The sequence below is a fragment of the Pleurodeles waltl genome, chromosome 12, assembly GCF_031143425.1.
Source record: "Pleurodeles waltl isolate 20211129_DDA chromosome 12, aPleWal1.hap1.20221129, whole genome shotgun sequence".
In the NCBI taxonomy this organism is placed as follows: Eukaryota; Metazoa; Chordata; class Amphibia; order Caudata; family Salamandridae; genus Pleurodeles; species Pleurodeles waltl.
Window position 1 is genome coordinate 539,643,404 of NC_090451.1, and position 21,521 is coordinate 539,664,924.

The following is a 21,521-nucleotide window of genomic DNA, read 5'->3' on the forward strand; positions in this document are numbered from 1 at the left end:
GCGGCTGTTGAAATTGTTGAGGAGCTAATAGAATTGTGGGAATCGTTGGTTGATGCACAGATGTAGGTATTGGCAGAAAGCGCTCCATGTAATCTGCTAACATCATTTGCAAATCCAATACCAAACTGGAAGGTAGACATACCAGCCCTTGCTGTTGTTTATGTTGTGGCTGCTCATAATACTGCTGGTCATAGTATGAATCTTCATCATCAGAGTATTCCTGACATTAGACCTGTAACTGTGAATGGCTTATAGCCACCCCATGTAGTCCATCATCCTTTGAATCATCTTCATCCAAAAGGTGAGATGGCAACAGTCTCAACATTTTACTTGGAGATGTGAGGGATGGTGTCATATGACATTTTGACATCTTTTTAAGTCCAAACATCTTCCGTCAATGAGGAAAGAACCAATGCAGATGGTCTGTCTCTTTGTCGGTGCTTCCTTGATAGTGGACAAGAGGTGAAATGCCGTCGACTGTGATGGTGTCGAAAAGGTGATCGTCAATAGAAGTTTCATCGACAGAGGTGCTGTCAATGATGTTAGCATCGTCGGTGGAGTCGTCGATGGGTGGTCCGTCTGAGTGTTGACGGGAGGCTCCTAGACGAGGTGCGCAGTGTCGACTGAGACTGCAGTCGTGGTGACTAAATGGGGCGTGCTGCCAAGGATGAGAAGACCATCAACAAGGACTCTGTTGAGGCTGCTGTCGACATAGATATGGTGACAACGGTTGATGTCATTGTTGATACACAAGTCATCGACGAAGATACAGTCGACAATGGTGCCGTTGATGGTGCAAAGGCTGATTTCTTGAAAGTATGCTTAACCTGCAGAGACAGCGTTGGGGGCTCAGAGAGGGTTTTCTTTTTCAATTTTAATAGGGAATCTGACCCCCTTGATTTCTCAGACTGCGAGAAATGCTTCTTTGAAGGGCTGCGAGTCTTTGAGGAACCCTCAGATGTCTTTTTAGGCACCTTTTTTGAAGGTTCCTTAGTGGTAGTCGATTCCTCACTACGTCTCTTCACAGGTATCTTGGTGACTGACATAGAAGATGAGGCACTGTCAGAGACTGGATTGTCCCTAGATTTCAACTTTTGTAGCCAAAGGAGAAGATGATCCTCTCTGTCTTTTAATGTTTTAGTAGAAAATTTTCTTCATACCTTACATTCTCTAGTTTTATGGTTAGGATAGATACAGTATATGCAGTCCTCATGCTGGTCATCAACATGCAGCCTCTTCTTCATGCAGGTAGCATAGGATCTAAAAAGCCTTTTATAGGTGTCTCTGACATGCTTTTCAGTTTGAAGCACCCAATTGAAGAGAATTTCTGAAGAAATGTAATCCAAACAATCTCAGAATAACGTTATCTGAGAGGGAGCTGAGGAGAGCTCAGAGGAGACTACTAAGCATGACATGCGGAGGAAAATCTGAGGGAAGGCTGTTCTTCGCAGGAGGGTTCTAGAGGGTGGTGTAACCCGATTGGTTGATTCTAGAGTTTGGTCCTTTTTTTACAAAATGACATATGTTACTAAGCAAAAGGCCTAATGCATGTAATGTATATATACATTTGAGCATAACTTCTATATTACACTGGGACTCATCCGACAATGGGGAAGGATTCAAGCATGTGAATCTATGAAAGTTCCAATACTGGAGTAAGTGTTATTTTTCTCATTCATTCCACCTGTTGTCTTTAGTATTTATCAGTGATTCACCCATTACTTTTTGTTTTTCTGAGTCACCACCGGAGGAAGCAGACCAACTGCACCTTTCCTTACAATGAGGCTTTCTTTTCTCTAGTCAGATAGACACCTCCCTTTCAATCACTTCATACGCACAGTGTGGGAGCTGGCTCAACTGTGGTGGTGGAGGAGCAACCACCTACAGGAAAAGCTAGCACCTACTCCCAAGTGCAAGTCTTTAGCAGCATCGGAAAGAACAAACTTAGTCCTCTCAAACTGTGCCAGGGAAAGAATGTCATCTTTCAGTACAATGGGGCTGAAGCACTCCTGCAGATGGAGAGGCTGTCTTGATTCCAAGATGCAACAGCAGGTATGAATGTCTGTGCTCAGATGAGGTACTAGGCGCAAACCTGACGGAAAAATTTAGTATGATGTGCAGAAGAGAGTTTGGTCCACCAAAGGGCCCTTAGCAAGTGGATCTGACTGAAATAGTTTATCAGATCATAGGGTAACGAGTCTGCAGCCTGGTACTTTTGCCTTTTCAGGCATTACGAGCATACATTGCTTACAACTGGTGAGAGGATAGCCATGTGGAAGGGTCCATGTACAGGGTACCTCACTAGTTTACAAGGTAAGGTGCTCAGGATCATGCCTGGTGTCATAGTTCGTTTTGACTTCCTAATTTTCTTATGATGAAATTCAATGCTTCCTATTGGATTGGTGCGCCCTTACCCTGCCTACCAGCCAGGCCCTTCCAGATGGACCTAATACCCACGATACTATAAGAAACAAAGGTGTATATAGCAGGACACAGAGGTAATGCGGACCTGCTGCTCCAAACAGTTGTGACACGACTTGCATAACAAAGTCAAAATGCAGCAACATTACCATCCCGATCTGAATGAAGAGGTGGAAGAAAAAGAAAAAAAAAAAAAAAAAAAAAAAACGTTATTAGGGCGGGGATCCCACACAGTAGAAACCAACTGAGTGGGAAACCAGTATGCCCCTCGTATACACTTTTCGGTGCATGCTTCATATGACCTAAACAAGCCTGTACCAGAGAGCAACGCTCTGATTTGACAGCTTTTGAAGCTGCTTTTGGCCACTCCACTACATGGCATGGTACCCATAAAGTACAATATAGATCTTATACAAGAGTTAGCTATTTTATTACTGAAAAGTAACCCCCGATCAAATGTGAGATTATTAAAGCAGTTAAAATGTGATCATGTATGACTCCGAATATAAAAGGCATGGATAACCGTAATTCATCCATGAAAATCAAATCAAAGTATAGACTAAAATAATATTCGTCTGTTTGACCAGCTTTTTAAAATAAAAAGCAGAAATGCAAGTACTCTTACATGAGAGGGTGGAATAGAGTAGAAAGAAAGACAAGATTTAAACGATTTTTAATCTCAATTTCATCACTCTACAGTCTCATGAATGGATGTCTCCTAAAAAAGCATAAGAATATATAACTATGTGGGATTTGATATCTTGTATTAAAATAATATGCCCCATCCCAATTCGTTCCCTCCTCTGTGTGAGCGACAATAACGAATGGACAACGGTTAATAAAGAAGAGACCGGCGCCGAGCCTGAAGAGATGAATCTTCTTTAATGTATGGAATCCAAATGAAAAGGGCTCACTCGCAACCCCACCCACCCATTCTGCCCTCCCCCACTGTGCACCACAAAAAAGAGGGGAGGCTCGGATAACTAGCACTGAGATAAATACTGTGAAGATATATTTATATATAATATAGAATCTTGTTTTTTTTCTTTTGTTTTAAACTTATGAAAATAAGAACCCCTGGTACCCATTTCTGATGAACTCTGGGGAGGGAATTAGTTCAGCACAAAGTCTACAAAGAAATGCAGTGGCTCAGTCAAAAACATTATTTTTTGTTTAACCAAAATGGAAATTGACAAGCGCTGGATTTACCAGCTAAACTCAAACAGCCCCTCAAATATTGTGTTTTGAGTAGTGGTGGTCATGAGGAGGGAACTCACCACTGTGCTTTCACGAGGTTGACTTCAGATTTTCTAAACGTCTTCAAAATGAGACCTTTAGGACTGTGACGTGTGTGCCTGCTCTGTGCCTTCAACCTTTTCCCTACTTAACTCACAGCAAAGATATGGTATCAAACAAAATCGTGGCATACATTCTCATACATCTGTGGAAGCAACGAAATGCCAGGCATATAGACAGGTACACCTCGTGTTTGGGAATCCAACGTCACACACATTAAGTGGTGGCTATATTTGTTCGCTATTTAAGGAAAACACCAAGTATTTAAAGCCACATATGAGGTACAGACACGACCCACAGTCCACAACAACATATTAATCTGTTAGAATATTTTTCAAGCACATCTCTGGGAGAAGTAGCAGGCAAGTTTTTCTGGGAGTTCCTTTTGCTAGGCTTTTGAGTTACTTCCTGAAAGCAGAACTATGTTACAATAAAAGAAAGATGTGCTCATGCTCCTGGCCTAGGCCCTTGAGAAGACCATATATTGCCAATCCAACTAGAGCTTTACACTCCGTGTTGTGAAGTGGATGGTCGGCAGGTTTGGCAGCAGAAGTTAGACTTTTCTTCAAGGAGTACCTTGCACCTGTATTACCTGGCCACCCTTCTCATTTTGGGTCTGCGCAAATCCTTCATCTATGGAACTCCAGGCTGACTAAGCAAAGTACAAGTTTCCCTAGGGTCATATCTTGAAACCTGTGAGCTTCCCAGGGACTGGTCGTTTCCTGAAACACACGATGTGCAGAAGTACAATAAATGCATCAAACATCGTCAATAAATAAAAACAACTACACTCCGGGCTGAAATGAAAATGGAATTCTCTTACAAAGTTTTAGGTTTTGTGGTAGGAGGACATTTAAATATGTGGCTGGAAGGAGGCCACACAGACTGTGCAGTGTTGGTACCTCAGTAGTTAGTGAAGAAAATCCAGATAGGAGGGGTGTATTACAAGAGACTCGCGCTTTATGTTTCATGCAGGAGACTGTAAAACTGTCAGCTACACATTGTGTATAACAGTGGAGCTGCCCTTCGTCAGATCACCTCCCTCATAAAACCTTAATTTACTTTTGGTCCTGTTTGTCCAATAACACACGAGTACAAGAAAAAACAATGCACCTACTAGGAGGTTTACTAAAATGTCCTTCCCTGGTTGGATGACATTTACAGGGCCAGAAGGGCAGCAGTGGCGAAGCTCTAAGGAGCAATAGGCAGGGTGGAAAAAAAATACTGATCCCCTGGGGGACAGTGAAGGAACAACTGCTCTACGTGTCACGCCGAAGTCTGCAAGGAGACCCTAGAGTGTGCATGTATTAAAACTCCTTTGGCGAAAATCTAAAAGAATCACAGTTAATGGAGACGGACAGCTTTTGTTTGTTAACCTTGTCAGATAAGCTATCTGGGGGGGCAGCTCTGAAAAACTGCTGAAGCCATGTTCTTTACGTGGGATACCAAAGAAAATAATTAATTAAAAACAGTTAACTAAAATATGCGTTCGAGCCACAAACTAATCAATGGCCCCATTTCCGACACCTTTTGCTATTCTCAACTAAGCTGCTGGGAAGACGCAAGCCTTTGGGCTCAAGACAACTTTATAAACTGACTGATGCAGTCAGAAGTACCCAGCATCATGCGAAAATCTCACTTCAAACTGGAATCGACTACAGTCATCCGTCGGTCTCACTGGATCAAAGAACAAATGTTGCTAAATAAATATCTGAAGAAAAGGACACAAAAATATGTAGTATGCTGGACCTTTTTTTAAAATCGTTATTTCCAGTTGAAGACTAAAATATTATAAATTATACTGCTAAAATATGAATGCAGTCAGTGTAGACACTGAAGGATAAGCTACAGTTCCATGAATGACATTCTTAGAGAACCAAAGTGGTATAGATGGATAAAGTTCTATCCTGTAGAATTGAGACTTCAGCTACTCGTGCCCTGGGGTAAACATCTTACACAATGGCCAATGAATTACTCATTAGTGGCTGTAAGTGAAATATGTCGTAAAAGCTAGGTGGCACCGGATGGTAAGTAAACATAGTTCATTAAGGGGCTACATACATTTTTAACCAGCGCAGGTAACTGTTTATGCCAAGGCAACCTTAAAGGCATCGCCATTAAGCAGACCATAATGGCCTACAGGACACAGAGCAGATGCACAAATCCAAATCCAACAAGCCTCATTGTTAAAAACTAAGATTTATCATTGGAAATCGACTTTAAGGAATAAGTCCTGGAGCCACTGGTATCTTCTTCAGCAGTTTGAACCTCTGGGAATGCAGTCTGGGGGATTCCTGGAGGTAGCAATGGATTTGGCTGCATGTAGTTCAGTGTTCTACAGATTTTGAGGTGGCCTCAAATCCTCCTGAGGAGATGGGTTGGTGGTGGGAAGGTTCTTGTATGAGGGCATATTCACTGAGCCACCCTCTATCAGCTAGTGCAAATAGTCATCAACTCTGGCAAACGAACAGGAACCCAGCCCTACACGGGCCATAAGTTGCAAACACTCTGTGGCCTGGCCCAGGGCCAGCATCAGTGGTGGCTGCTTTGGCAGGTTTTGAGACTCTGTAAAAGAAAAAATAAATAGTTGTTGACTAGCCAAACAAAAAGTAAACATAGGGTACATTTTAAATGCTGTAGGGGATTTTATACTCCCAAGGCTAACTAGAGCAAGGCAAGGGTATAAAAACTAATTATTCCATTATCCCAATGGGCTTTTGCTATGAAGGTTCGAATGGCAAAAGCACAGAGACCATACTTACCTGGCACACAAAGTGTTTCTCTATTGCATTCTAATCCCCTGACAGGTTAGTTAACCCAGTAACTGGCCCATTAGCCTACAATCCCTGGGTGGATTAAAATTGCAAAGTAATCTTTTTAAATCCTAAAAAAGGAAAACAAGACTATGTCAATTTATTCCAAATCTCATCAAATGAACTTTTTATGAGGTTGTAGGACCCCTTATTATCTGGTGCACTGAGGGCAGTCACTGGTACAGAGGGACTAGTTAATGGTGCAACTGGTCTACTAGTTTTGCTGGGTGGACTCGGCCCTAGGTGCCAAGGCATCTCACAGCAAGGTACCCCGTAAATAATTAACATTAACTAAATGTTAGTTTGATATCCGAGAAAAGGCTGGCTGTAGACCAGATGTTTGGCTGGCAGAGCACCTGCTGGACTTAGGGATTCCGCAGGTATCCAATGGGACTTGTGGAAGTAGAGTCCAAGGCCAACAATGACTTTAAATGTATAAATTCCTGCAACAGTTATTGCCAAGAGGAGAGTTCCAGCGGTTCAGAAAGCTGGCCATCCGGACGGACACTGCCAAAGAGAAGTTATCCCAGTACCTGCAGCAAACAGCAAAAAAACTCCATATCTCCGTTGCTGGATATGTAGAAATATACTCCACACTAGGCTAGCAGACTGACTGCGGACTGCCAGACTCGCCATTCTCACAGTCCTGAAATTCATGTTTGACGTTTCCCAACCTGTCATATCTCGCAGTTCTAGCCAGCTTGGTTGCACAGTCCTAATGGAACCTGAACTGCCTTTAAACCTTGAGCATGTAGGCTCCACACAGTTCAGCCTTGCTGTTTGTCTTCTTAGTCAGGAGCTCACTTCTCTTAATGAGCATTTCAGCTTTGTTGTCTTCTGAGTCATGCCACAGTGGCAGTGTCTCTTCCTTGATCTAGGCCTGGTCTTGTCCTGACTGGGGAAACCAGTTAACAGCAGGGCCCTATACCTAGCAAAAGTCCTCTCTGGTCTAGTGTGCAGTCTCCTCAAAGTATAAACAAATCTTACGTTACTAGTTCGGTAGGGCCAGTATTTATCCCTGTTAACATAGCAAGTTTAAATCACAAGGCAGGAAAGCTCATTTGGCAGAGGACGAGCTGAATACCCCATCTCCCCACCTTACAGCTACACTTTTAGGCAGGAACCCACAAAACAAAGAATGGCAGTAGGTTACCCCCAAACGGGACACATCAGCAAATTACTTGGAACTCGTGATTTTGTGCAGTCTCACATGCAGTGTTCTTTCATGACACCATTCTCAGTAAGTGTGTGTATATGCACACGGAATAACACCATCAAGCATCCTGAACGAAGTAAAACCCAATGTTTTGCGGATCTGAGTAGTTTTCAGTTGCAGAGGGACGTTAGGCCGTCTCCCCACCAATGGTGCAGGTAAAAAAAAAAAAAAAAAAAGTATACTCCTGATATACCATTCAATTGCCCATAACTGCTAGTGATCACGGAGCGGGGGAAAAAGGCCACCATCAACTAAGGATGGGGTATATTGAATGACTAAATGCATTTACAGATAATCAGGTCAGATAAGGGAAAAACAAAGCACACAAAGATATACTAACACTGAGGGGTCGCTTTTAAATTAGTTGCAGCTCTTCTCTCCTTACCAAATGTAAAGTACGTATGCAACACCAAATACAATGGAAGCTTCAAACATTCACATGGCCAAGTGTTTTCTTATGATGAGGACAAGATGGGAATGTAGCAGGAAATGCCCAGCGCAACATTTAAGTTCCTCGAACTGGAGCAGTGGGTCACCTCGAAAAAGATCCCAGATTGTGAAAATGTATGCTTTGAAACGCACGCTTTGTTCGTGGACTGGTGTGCCAGCAGTATAAATCTAATCGTACAACTATAATAGAAAGGTTGCCCCGCCCCCCCAAACTCCTTCCCTCCCTCCCCCAAAAAACAAATTCAGCCACTTCTATTTCCAGGTCTTGGGGAGGTGATGGCTCTCTTTTTCATAAACAGACTCTCAGCCACATATTTCTATGTGGCATGCTTCATTATCGAGTCCAGGCCTGACACATCTGTTATTACCATTATTTCCAACAAACTGGAAGTTTTTTCATCAATGAACCCTAACTAAACCAATACTCCCAAGCAATCATGGACTCCTCAGTCCCTCAAAATGATATATAATCAGGAAAGACTGAAAAACTAACCTCAAGGGGGGGAATTGAAATTACCAGCAAATGTTGTTTCACATTCTCGTAAGTTACAGCTTCCAAACTCCTCTTCTGAATGCCTTAAGGCTGCCAACCTCCATCTCTCTAACCTATACCAACTACCTGCATATAATGCATCACCCACCTAAGTTTAAGGCTAACCCTGAACGGCAAACAGACCACATTGCCACTTTCTCCAAACAACTGATTCCTAGGTGACTTCAATATTAACTGAGGAAATGAGAAATGCAAAATTTTCAAGCATTTTAACTCCCTCTTACAACTTAATGACCAGCACTTTGCATTACCAAGGTACAAAAAAGTCATATTCTAGACATCATTGTAAATCCCTCCTCAATCTGACAAAGCCCTTTCAATCGATGTTAACTGACCTGACTATTAAGCCATTCTCTTATAACGCTCATGCTAACTCACTTCAATTAAAATCATGCTCCAAAATGTAGGAAAATAAACCTTACAGGATCTCACTACGAATGCCTTAGAGGCATATATCACTCATAAACTACACTCTTACATAAGGAAAATTTAAAAGCCATACTTGAGTCTTAAGATAATACCATTTCTTCAGCTATAGACTGTACTTAAACCCTCACAACCCTGGCACTCAAGTGAATTAAACTCCAACAGAAGAAAGATATGCAAACTTAAAAATGACTGCAGACTGACCAAATCACCACTTCTACTCACAAAACTTAACACTCTAAGAAAAAATACAAGCAATCCATATCTGTGGCCGAAACAAACTTTCTTCAGATACAAACGTTTATCAGTCCAGAAGCCCAGCTACAACACTGTTTCAATTCATCCACTGAACATATCTCCACCAATAACTCAACCAACAAACGTGGATATTTCTTACAATAATTTAACAACAAGGTCCTCATCACCGCAAACAACTTCTTATCCACATCCTAAACCCCTAAACCCTTAACAGAGAAAAAGCTGAATAAATGGGAACTTTTCACACATGTGTACTGAAGAGCTATCCATGATCATTACAGGGAGTGCAGAATTATTAGGCAAGTTGTATTTTTGAGGATTAATTTTATTATTGAACAACAACCATGTTCTCAATGAACCCAAAAAACTCATTAATATCAAAGCTGAATATTTTTGGAAGTAGTTTTTAGTTTGTTTTTAGTTTTAGCTATGTTAGGGGGATATCTGTGTGTGCAGGTGACTATTACTGTGCATAATTATTAGGCAACTTAACAAAAAAAAATATACAGGGAGTGCAGAATTATTAGGCAAATGAGTATTTTGACCACATCATCCTCTTCATGCATGTTGTCTTACTCCAAGCTGTATAGGCTCGAAAGCCTACTACCAATTAAGCATATTAGGTGATGTGCATCTCTGTAATGAGAAGGGGTGTGGTCTAATGACATCAACACCCTATATCAGGTGTGCATAATTATTAGGCAACTTCCTTTCCTTTGGCAAAATGGGTCAAAAGAAGGACTTGACAGGCTCAGAAAAGTCAAAAATAGAGAGATATCTTGCAGAGGGATGCAGCACTCTTAAAATTGCAAAGCTTCTAAAGCGTGATCATCGAACAATCAAGCGTTTCATTCAAAATGGTCAACAGGGTCGCAAGAAGCGTGTGGAAAAACCAAGGCGCAAAATAACTGCCCATGAACTGAGAAAAGTCAAGCGTGCAGCTGCCACGATGCCACTTGCCACCAGTTTGGCCATATTTCAGAGCTGCAACATCACTGGAGTGCCCAAAAGCACAAGGTGTGCAATACTCAGAGACATGGCCAAGGTAAGAAAGGCTGAAAGACGACCACCACTGAACAAGACACACAAGCTGAAACGTCAAGACTGGGCCAAGAAATATCTCAAGACTGATTTTTCTAAGGTTTTATGGACTGATGAAATGAGAGTGAGTCTTGATGGGCCAGATGGATGGGCCCGTGGCTGGATTGGTAAAGGGCAGAGAGCTCCAGTCCGACTCAGACGCCAGCAAGGTGGAGGTGGAGTACTGGTTAGGGCTGGTATCATCAAAGATGAGCTTGTGGGGCCTTTTCGGGTTGAGGATGGAGTCAAGCTCAACTCCCAGTCCTACTGCCAGTTCCTGGAAGACACCTTCTTCAAGCAGTGGTACAGGAAGAAGTCTGCATCCTTCAAGAAAAACATGATTTTCATGCAGGACAATGCTCCATCACACGCGTCCAAGTACTCCACAGCGTGGCTGGCAAGAAAGGGTATAAAAGAAGGAAATCTAATGACATGGCCTCCTTGTTCACCTGATCTGAACCCCATTGAGAACCTGTGGTCCATCATCAAATGTGAGATTTACAAGGAGGGAAAACAGTACACCTCTCTGAACAGTGTCTGGGAGGCTGTGGTTGCTGCTGCACGCAATGTTGATGGTGAACAGATCAAAACACTGACAGAATCCATGGATGGCAGGCTTTTGAGTGTCCTTGCAAAGAAAGGTGGCTATATTGGTCACTGATTTGTTTTTGTTTTGTTTTTGAATGTCAGAAATTTATATTTGTGAATGTTGAGATGTTATATTGGTTTCACTGGTAATAATAAATAATTGAAATGGGTATATATTTGTTTTTTTTTAAGTTGCCTAATAATTATGCACAGTAATAGTCACCTGCACACACAGATATCCCCCTAACATAGCTAAAACTAAAAACAAACAAAAAACTACTTCCAAAAATATTCAGCTTTGATATTTATAAGTTTTTTGGGTTCATTGAGAACATGGTTGTTGTTCAATAATAAAATTAATCCTCAAAAATACAACTTGCCTAATAATTCTGCACTCCCTGTATACCCATTTCAATTATTTATTATTACCAGTGAAACCAATATAACATCTCAACATTCACAAATATACATTTCTGACATTCAAAAACAAAACAAAAACAAATCAGTGACCAATATAGCCACCTTTCTTTGCAAGGACACTCAAAAGCCTGCCATCCATGGATTCTGTCAGTGTTTTGATCTGTTCACCATCAACATTGCGTGCAGCAGCAACCACAGCCTCCCAGACACTGTTCAGAGAGGTGTACTGTTTTCCCTCCTTGTAAATCTCACATTTGATGATGGACCACAGGTTCTCAATGGGGTTCAGATCAGGTGAACAAGGAGGCCATGTCATTAGATTTCCTTCTTTTATACCCTTTCTTGCCAGCCACGCTGTGGAGTACTTGGACGCGTGTGATGGAGCATTGTCCTGCATGAAAATCATGTTTTTCTTGAAGGATGCAGACTTCTTCCTGTACCACTGCTTGAAGAAGGTGTCTTCCAGGAACTGGCAGTAGGACAGGGAGTTGAGCTTGACTCCATCCTCAACCCGAAAAGGCCCCACAAGCTCATCTTTGATGATACCAGCCCAAACCAGTACTCCACCTCCACCTTGCTGGCGTCTGAGTCGGACTGGAGCTCTCTGCCCTTTACCAATCCAGCCACGGGCCCATCCATCTGGCCCATCAAGACTCACTCTCATTTCATCAGTCCATAAAACCTTAGAAAAATCAGTCTTGAGATATTTCTTGGCCCAGTCTTGACGTTTCAGCTTGTGTGTCTTGTTCAGTGGTGGTCGTCTTTCAGCCTTTCTTACCTTGGCCATGTCTCTGAGTATTGCACACCTTGTGCTTTTGGGCACTCCAGTGATGTTGCAGCTCTGAAATATGGCCAAACTGGTGGCAAGTGGCATCGTGGCAGCTGCACGCTTGACTTTTCTCAGTTCATGGGCAGTTATTTTGCGCCTTGGTTTTTCCACACGCTTCTTGCGACCCTGTTGACTATTTTGAATGAAACGCTTGATTGTTCGATGATCACGCTTCAGAAGCTTTGCAATTTTAAGAGTGCTGCATCCCTCTGCAAGATCTCTCACTATTTTTGACTTTTCTGAGCCTGTCAAGTCCTTCTTTTGACCCATTTTGCCAAAGGAAAGGAAGTTGCCTAATAATTATGCACACCTGATATAGGGTGTTGATGTCATTAGACCACACCCCTTCTCATTACAGAGATGCACATCACCTAATATGCTTAATTGGTAGTAGGCTTTCGAGCCTATACAGCTTGGAGTAAGACAACATGCATAAAGAGGATGATGTGGTCAAAATACTCATTTGCCTAATAATTCTGCACTCCCTGTAAAAATCTCTGATCAACTTCATAATATGGAGTGCTCATTCCATTTAACATCATGAAAGCCAATGTCTACCTTTTCACTACAGCAAGATATTATCAAAGCAACTTTCCCAGAAACACACCAATGCAGAAGCATCAAGCCGCTGCTGAGGAAACCCAGTCTCAATACTGTCTGATTTCCGACCTTTTATGGCTAGGCAAGATAACGGAAAATGTGTCTTCCCATTAGTAATTCATTACATCAATGATGAAATCCTCCTCACCTCTCAGCAATCCATTTTTTTTTTAAATGGGATAAGGCACAGACACTGCAGCACTAAAAATTCTAAATATGTTCATCAAACGAGTGATGAGGGTAGCATTTTCCTCATACTACTCCTAGATCTCAAACAGCATTTGACACTGTTAATTACAACCATCTTATCTGTCTGCATGGAAAACAGTTTGGAACTGGAGAATCGATTCCAAGCTGATTTTCATATTTTCTCTTTTTTTTTTTTTTAATAAAAGATGCTAAAAAATGGGAAGGTCGAAAGTAAGATGTATGATCCTGCTACCATCTCATGTAGAGTATCAAAAGGCTCCATCCGTGCCAAAACTTTCTTCAGCTTATTGAACAAGTAGAATTTGGCTACGCTGTTCTAGCAGACATGTTGCAATTCACCCTCTACCCTCTCAAAGCCACTTCTAGACTTCTTGCACCCTGCAAGTAATGTGATTACTTCACCCCGATTCTCACAGACATACAGCAACATCTGGCAGTATAAAGTTAAAATCGGGGCATCTAAACTTCAAAGCATTTCACCCTAACTTGCCACCCCAATTTCTCCAAACTAATAACATTATCAGAAGGCTTGAGAGGACTGCTAAGTAAAGACAACTTTCTAATTTGTCAGAGCAACACATGGCCAACAAAACGTTCTCAGGACATACAATTATTCTCCGGAATTCCTCCCAACAGAATGAAACCCACCTGTCATTTCAATGCTCATAAAGACTCACTTATTCAGACTGCACCTAACCAAAAATTCCTAATCCCTGAATATTCTCTTCCACCCAATACCTCCTACACTTCTGAGCTGCAAAAGATGCAACTTTTATGTTGTTCTGCTCTTTTTGTGTTGGTTCTACTCTTCTTCAACTCAGCTTTTGTCCTACCTTTCTGTTCCATATCTCAGCCCATTGGTCACCCTCACCAGTCAAACACCTCAGTTATATATCAGACAGCGATTAACTCCAGTTATTACTCTCACCCCTTTTATAGCCCTAAACCATTTCTCTTACAATCAGACAAGGTCTGCTACTACTCTTATCTGATCTACTTCTAATAGGACTATCCCAACTTGGATTAAACTGGCTATCTTATTTTACTGTTTTTAAATACCTGAAATAGTTCTTTAGTGTTGTGCTTTCAATGTAATTTTTGACGTTTTTATTTATTACGAAGTAAACCCTCTGGCATTCAGTCAAGGCCCTTAGCAGGGCCTCATCTATTCTACAATATTTACCTTTGCTACTACTGCTAATCCTTTCTCTTGATCTATTGGTAACTGGACTATCTCACCTTGGATTGACCTGTGACTATTCTGCACCCATATCGTTGTTCAAATTAACTGACATGTCTATAGTGATTTCTTTCCAATTGGATTGTTGCAATTTATTGTAAAGCACGCACATATTTCACAATGAATATATAAGTGCTACAGAGAACTGTTAAACAATGTATAGTGTGGTATGAGCCCTGCCAACTCTTAATGAATAAACAGGCTGTCGTGACCAATGACCGTCAACCCCTGCGCAGCCCAGTCTTCTGGGCTAAATGAGTATGGCCGCTGTCATTGGGTTGACAGAGAGCAAAGAACAAAGTCCACTGAGGAGCCCCCCGCAGTACAGTAGGCATCCAAGGAACTTGTTCCAGCATACACAGGCTGAATAGACGGTAGGTATAGCTTTGCCTCACCCAGCTGTACCACAACCTCATCTCTTGCCTGTAACGCAGACGTAGGGATCAGTCGTTCCCACTGATCCCTCAGCCGAATATTCCTCAGACTCTGCTAGTTCTACTCAGATTGTGACTGGGGCTCACTCATCCGACGTCCATCACTCATTTGCATCCACTAACAATAGCCTATGTATCCATCAAAAAATTAGTTTTCCTGGCTACCATGACTTTCAGCTTCACAGGGAACAGCAACATGCACTTGATGTTGAGCTACTGTAGGTGGAGCATTATTGTAAGACCAGAGACACGTTTTTCTTCGCCGCCTGGAAGTAGTTATGAAATGTCATAACAGTAGCATTTTCAAAGGCAATAGAGACAGAAGTAGGTCTCTGTAATGCAAAATGAAGGTGATTACAGGCCTCAGCTGACCTGCCAGAGGAGGTGGTAGGACTGGTGCTCTATGTGCTTGTTCAATGGGGAAAAACACGTGAGAGTCTTTGGACATTTTTGGGGTGAGCTAATCTTTTATACAGATCTTCATGTTGAGACCCTCCATATGTTCTGACAACTCAAATATCCGTAAATTGGTGTCCATCTTACAGTACATTGTTAGGTGCACCGAGACACTAGCACCGAAGCTTGGGGCCTAGAGAACCTCTGTTTGCCCATACTCTCACACCACGAATGTAGTACAGTGGACAAAGGATACTTTGTGGTATAAATTACAGAGGTGGTGTACCAGGAACTGATTACAGGCTATTGGAGCAAAAGAGTTGCAAGGCCCTACGTTCGCTGACATTTCTAGAGATGGCAGGCTTCATTGCCCCAACCATAAATCTTAACTGTCTCCACACCTACAACCGAACATCACTTTTATTGTCAAGGGTCTTTCAGAAGGCAGCATTCAGTGGCAAAGAAAGACATGCCTCACAAGTATGGTATAATGCAATATTTCAACAGCCTCTGTGCCAACTTGTCTCTCTGACCAATGCCTCATGAACCTGTCTTCAGGGGACAATTGCCAGAGCCTCTTCCCAATCTCAACGGGCTGTACTGCTGATTCAGTCCCCACCAGCCAAAGGTCGCCAGAGGCCCCTAGTTCCCTCACTCCCAATGGGATGTCGCCTTAGAGTCAGTTGATAGGACAAGGGCAGGCTCACTGGGGACAGGGGGAAGTGGTCTTCACTAGGGAAGATGAAGGCCCACCATCAGGCACACTATCTCCAATAATGGCAGCCATACTTTCTGCATAGTATATTCTATTCCTGGACTTGAGCAATTCAAGCCATTACATAGGGATGCAACAGTCTAGGCACAGGTCTGACTGCTCGAGAGATCCACCTAGCTTTGTCTATCCAAGTTGTTAGCTCAGAACAGCAGTCCAGAACCATGAAACGGTTCAGCGCAATAGGCTTGCACCGCAAATAATGGGCCCATGTTGTACCATTCCAGGTGAATTCACAGCATACACCACCACTTTGAAATCCCCATAACTTGGTCTCAATCTGCAGGATCCGATCACCAGAGGAAAGCCAGGATGAGAGCTACTAGGCCACCTATCACCTAAATTGGCTCCGCCCTCTCCTCCCAACAATCCTAATTCAACAATTGTGGATTTAATTAAAAAAGCAGCAGAATTCAGAAAGGAAACTGTACAACATTTCACAAGATGTTTGCAAACTTCATGACACAGTGCTCTTATGGAGAGCTCTAAACAAGCTACTGTTTGGAGTCTTTTATGCACATTTTAATAAAAATCAACCAGTTTGGAGAACTCATTTACTGGTAGCACTGCTGTACCTAAAGCTTTTTTGTCAAGTGGTACTAAGCAATTCCATCTCTGTTTTCCTTCTGGGCTTGATGTTTAGAGAAGCAATAATTATTTCCCTTTAAAGGTGGTGTTGGAACTCTGCCTTTTCTGAGTGGTCATAGCAAATCTTTCAACATTTGCTGGTCTCAATATTTTTGCTGGCTTTAGAACTATGTGCACCTTCACCCTGCAAACCAGTATTCAAGTGCCTGCACCCTTATAACTTGGCTGAGTTGGCATACTCCTAATTGGTATATTTAGCTTAACTACAAGTCCCTAGCATATGGTACAAAGTGTACCTTGGACCTGCAAGTTAAATACCACTAGAGGGCTGCAGCACCTATTGTGCTATCCACTACTGTGGCAGTATAAACATGGTGTATGGCCTACCAGTGTAGCCTGACTATAGCAGTATAAGCACTACAATTCGACCTGTCGGACTAAATCGATTTGACAGATTACCAGCTATTCAGGGTGGTTGGGGTAGGTAAGTTGGGACTGGAATGCTTCAAGACACTACTGTTGTAGAGCAACAGCCCATTTATTTGACATCTGCAATGCAGATGTAATCTGAAGGGTGCAGGTTCCATAGAGGAACCTAATCAGAATCTAAAACATGGCCTCAACCTCATTTCATAGTAGGTTTGTGGGCTGAATCCCCATCCGAAGTAGAGGTCGGAGACAGCATACAAGACCTGTACAATGTAGATATGCCCTTTTACAGTAGACCTACTTATACACTAGGAAATCGTAATTGTCTTTAAAATGGAGCCCACGTGGTTACTTTCGTCCTACAGCACATATGCAAGGCTAGCTGCAAAATGCGGAAGGCTACAAATTTTAAAACACAGCAAGTATAAACAATAAACACAGACCTCAATGCCATCACAGCAATCTACATGAAAGCAGGAGAACGAGTGTACAGCAGTGAGGCTATTCTAAAGTATTTGTTGACTTATATACTAACATATATGCAACTTAGGGGACACCAAAATCTGAATGCATTAATGAGTACCTTGAGGTGGCATGTCTCTGGTGAATGGGGTGGGGGGGAGAGGGGTACCTTGTGACTGGAGCCTCTTCATGTGGATGAAATGTAAATGGCAAAAGTTGGTTCTGCAGGAAATAAGCCTCCAGGCTTCCTAACTGACAAGTTTTATATAGCATATAAACACTTTCTGCCACTGAAGTGGGTAGAAGAATATACTGAGGGATTGGAGACTGAACAATTATCAAATTGGCCACTATTCGCTATTAAATCTGGTCTTTAAAAAACTGCCTAAAGTTACTGCAGTAGGGCATTATATACCATAAGCCTTATTAGAATATTATATACAGAACTGACTGGAGTGTCCTGGTAAATGGCTAGAAATCTATCCCCTTTCAGACTGGCAATGGCACACACCAGGACTGCTCATGGTCACACCTGCTTTTTGCCTTGGTACTGCAGCTGCTAGGCTGTAGGTTCACGTAACGCTACTCACATAGGGGAATTTAATTCCGGACTAGACTAGTGTCACTGTACACTGATGACAGTTATTTGCAACACAAAAAGAGCTCTCTTTTGCCCTCTCACAATAGCAACATTATGATTTGGATTGTTTTGTGGGATTCAAATGAATTGGAAGAAAACTGAGCTCTTCCCTCTTGAGCAAGGCATGAGGCAGCTGGAGAGAGAATACATTGGTAAAGAACATCAGTGAAATACTTCAGGATTTATATACACTGTGATGAAGGTAAGCTATTGAAAGAATTATGCTCCATCCCATGAGAAGCAAAGGAATCAGTTTGATAGTTAGGTGAAAGCACCATCATCGCTTACTTGTAGAGCAGCCCTGATTAAAAATGTAGTCGTCCTAAATTCCTGTATCTCTTTACAAACATTCCTATCCCATCACACAAGATCTTTTTTGCTACATTACACTCTGAACATTCTAGGCCACTATGGGCTGCAACGCAGGTCAGTCCCCCAATGGCACCCGATAGAGAGATGTTCGCAATTTCTGATTGTGCACAGTATCACATGGCTTCCCAGTCAAACACTGGGTTATACTAGCAATCTGTGACTGCCATATACTGCAATTGGTGGTGGAAAGATATCAGGTCTACTTGGAGAGCCAAGGTCCATCTTGTGTATAAAGCTGCCTATGCCAACCTCCTTACTCCATAAGTCAAAATGTACACTGGGGAGGGGGATGGACAGTAAGAACGGGGCCAGATATGCCTGAATCCATTCATTACCCTTGATGTTTCTGTGTAACATCACGCAGGATGAAGCCTGTTATGGTATGCAGGCAAGAGATCCAAATAGTATGAGGAAATACAGCCCACCACTGCCCTTGCTATTTTTAATACTGCAGACTGCTTAAAGCTGCATGGCCTGCCTTCTTTACATTTCCATTGGAGCCTCCAGGTTCCAGAAGTACTGCCAAAATGCATTCTTTACAGCAGCAAAAAATCTACCCAATGCATGCTCCCCTGGGCAAATCCTTGGACAACGTCCAGGTGCAGACACTATTCATGGTCTGCCATATGACGTTTGCAGACCTTGTCCGCCCTGGCATTTAGCAAACCCACCAAATGATGGCCATCACAGAGATCCCTTGGAATTCAGCCACCACCAGAATCTTATTGCTTCCTGGCAAAATGCCCGCATCACCACACCCTGCTCGTTGCAGTACCACATAGTGGTTGTGTTGTCAGCCAGGACCTGGATCAACCTCCTCTTGAATGGCGGAAGAACTTCAGATTTAATCGAATAGCAAGCAGCTCCAAACAACTGATCTACTGCCTCTGCTCCCATGGAAATGAAAGGCCACCGATTTCCACTTCAACCAGGGAGCGCCCCACCCCAGAGACAATGCACCAGTCACTACTGTGGGATAGTGAAACTGGCCTATCACAGGCTACATTGGCCTCCGTTAGCTACCACTGAAGGCCCTGGGATACCTCCTGTGAGATACAGTAGTTGGCCAAGAGGCAAACCCAGTGCTGAGCTCATACGTGGCAACGACCATAAGGAACAACTGGGCTGCGCAAGGCTAGGAGGCCAAGAAGACTCAGAACCGACCTCAATGGAACACAGGAGCGAAAAAGAAACATCAAAATCATAACCGGTATGCCTAAGGACTCAATGCAGAGGCAGAAAGGTCTAGAAACCACTGAGTCCAGGATGGCCCCCTATGAAGGGAATCCTCTGCATTTACTGCAAATGGGATTTCAGTAAGTTGAATGGAATGGAGAATCCAGAAAAGGAAAGCAGGAAGATAGGTGCCTCGATGTTCTCAACAATTGACTATGGCAAGCCTGTTTTCAACAGCCAGTTGTAGAGGTATGAAAGTATGAGTATCCTCGACATGCAAAGGTGGACTGCAACCATCCCCATCACAAACCAGGGCAGAGAGGACCCTTAGTGAAGAATCACCATCTTGAACATGTCCTTCAGCAGGCAGGTATTTAAGAACCAAAGGACTAAGAGCAGACGGAGCCCTTCGTCTGTTTTGATCATCAAAAAGTACTTTAAGTAACACTCCCAACTTTTATGAGGCTCTAGAACTCCCTAGATATGCCCTTTCGTCAACCATAAATAGTTTTCTGGGTAAGGTCTGAGGCATGGTCTGCCACATGAGGAACAGGAGTGAACTAGACAAAAAAGCAAGGGTGTAATCAAGTTGAACAACCTGTGGGACCCACTGGTCTGAGGTATTGCTTACAAACTGGACTGATAAAATTGTATAATGCTCCCTAGCAGCTGCCCAGGACCATGGGAGGGGAAATTGGAGCGGTTTGGCTGCAGTTATGGCAGGCAATGGAAAGAAAGAGGTATGCTGCCCTTGTTGGTGGTTGCAGCATTTGCTGGAACCATATTTTCTGGTGGGATGAAAGAACCATTTGGGCTGTGAGGGTTGCCTTTCAATACTCATGGTGCAATTGGCGGGCTCAAGGACAAGGCCATATCAAATCTGTCTCTGAGGTGCTCCAATGCAAAATCAGCCTTTTCTCCAAGAAGGCCTGTACTGTTATATGGCATATCCATAAGGGATGCCAGCACATCCCAGAAAACCCTTTAGTGCATCCATGCATACTGTCAGTTCATACTTATGCAAATGGAGCGACCCATGCCATTTGCCATGTCCAGACCAGTCTTGAATATGTACTTAGTAGCATCCTGTCCATAAAGGACTGTTTGTGCAAACACATTCCTGAATTGCTGAGGAATGGTGGGTAAAATCTCAGTGGTGATTCTCATTCTGGGCAAAGGGAAAAGCATTAGCATTGACTTTGTGATTGGACGCCTGAACCACAAAGGTACCAGGAGTAGAAGGTAGGCTCATAAAGGCAGGACCTCCCATGAGCAGGCCTATGATGCCTAGCTATAGAGCAATCACTAGTGGAGTCTATCTCGGGGTAGACCAGACTGCCATCAATGCATATGTTAGATGTTCTATAAAGGGCAGCAAGTGTTAAGTCACAAGCCAAGGGCTGAAAGATATCAGTTTGCTGATTAACCTTAGTTTCTACAATGGGGCACTGAAGGTCCAAACTGATTCAGGTCCCTGCTGGCTTCTTTGACTCTCTGAAACAAATGTTTCAAGACTTATGAAAGACTGCCCCCACCAGCCTGAAGGCTTCTTATTCTTTGCAGCAGCCAATCGTTCTGGGTTTGCCTTCTCAGTCAAAACTGCTGCCTCTTTCAACACAGGTCAAAATGCTGTCATGGCTTTTTCCCAGCTAACTACTCTTGAGCCTCTGCCATCTGTCTGCAAATCATTACTTGAACATCCACAAGACCAAGACAAGGATTCCACAAGGTCAGATGATGGTTAACATAGGTCAAGATGTCAGAAATGACAATGATGATGAAGGTGATGATACAAAATGCCAAGCTCCACAAGATGATCAGCCTTTAGGATGGTACACCAATGTGCCATTGG

The 21,521-nt window shown here is 42.8% G+C and overlaps 1 protein-coding gene across 1 annotated transcript in view; it reads right to left on the bottom strand.

The window, feature by feature from the left end:
• Positions 1 to 3,077: 3,077 nt before the first annotated feature.
• The window catches only part of RANBP10 (RAN binding protein 10), a 557,257-nt gene continuing 538,813 nt past the window's right edge, over positions 3,078 to 21,521 (bottom strand). Inside the window, exon 14 of the mRNA XM_069217570.1 lies at positions 3,078 to 6,282. Within this exon, the coding sequence (XP_069073671.1) occupies positions 6,152 to 6,282 (131 nt within the window). The 3' untranslated portion in view covers positions 3,078 to 6,151. The remainder of the gene's footprint in view (positions 6,283 to 21,521) is intronic.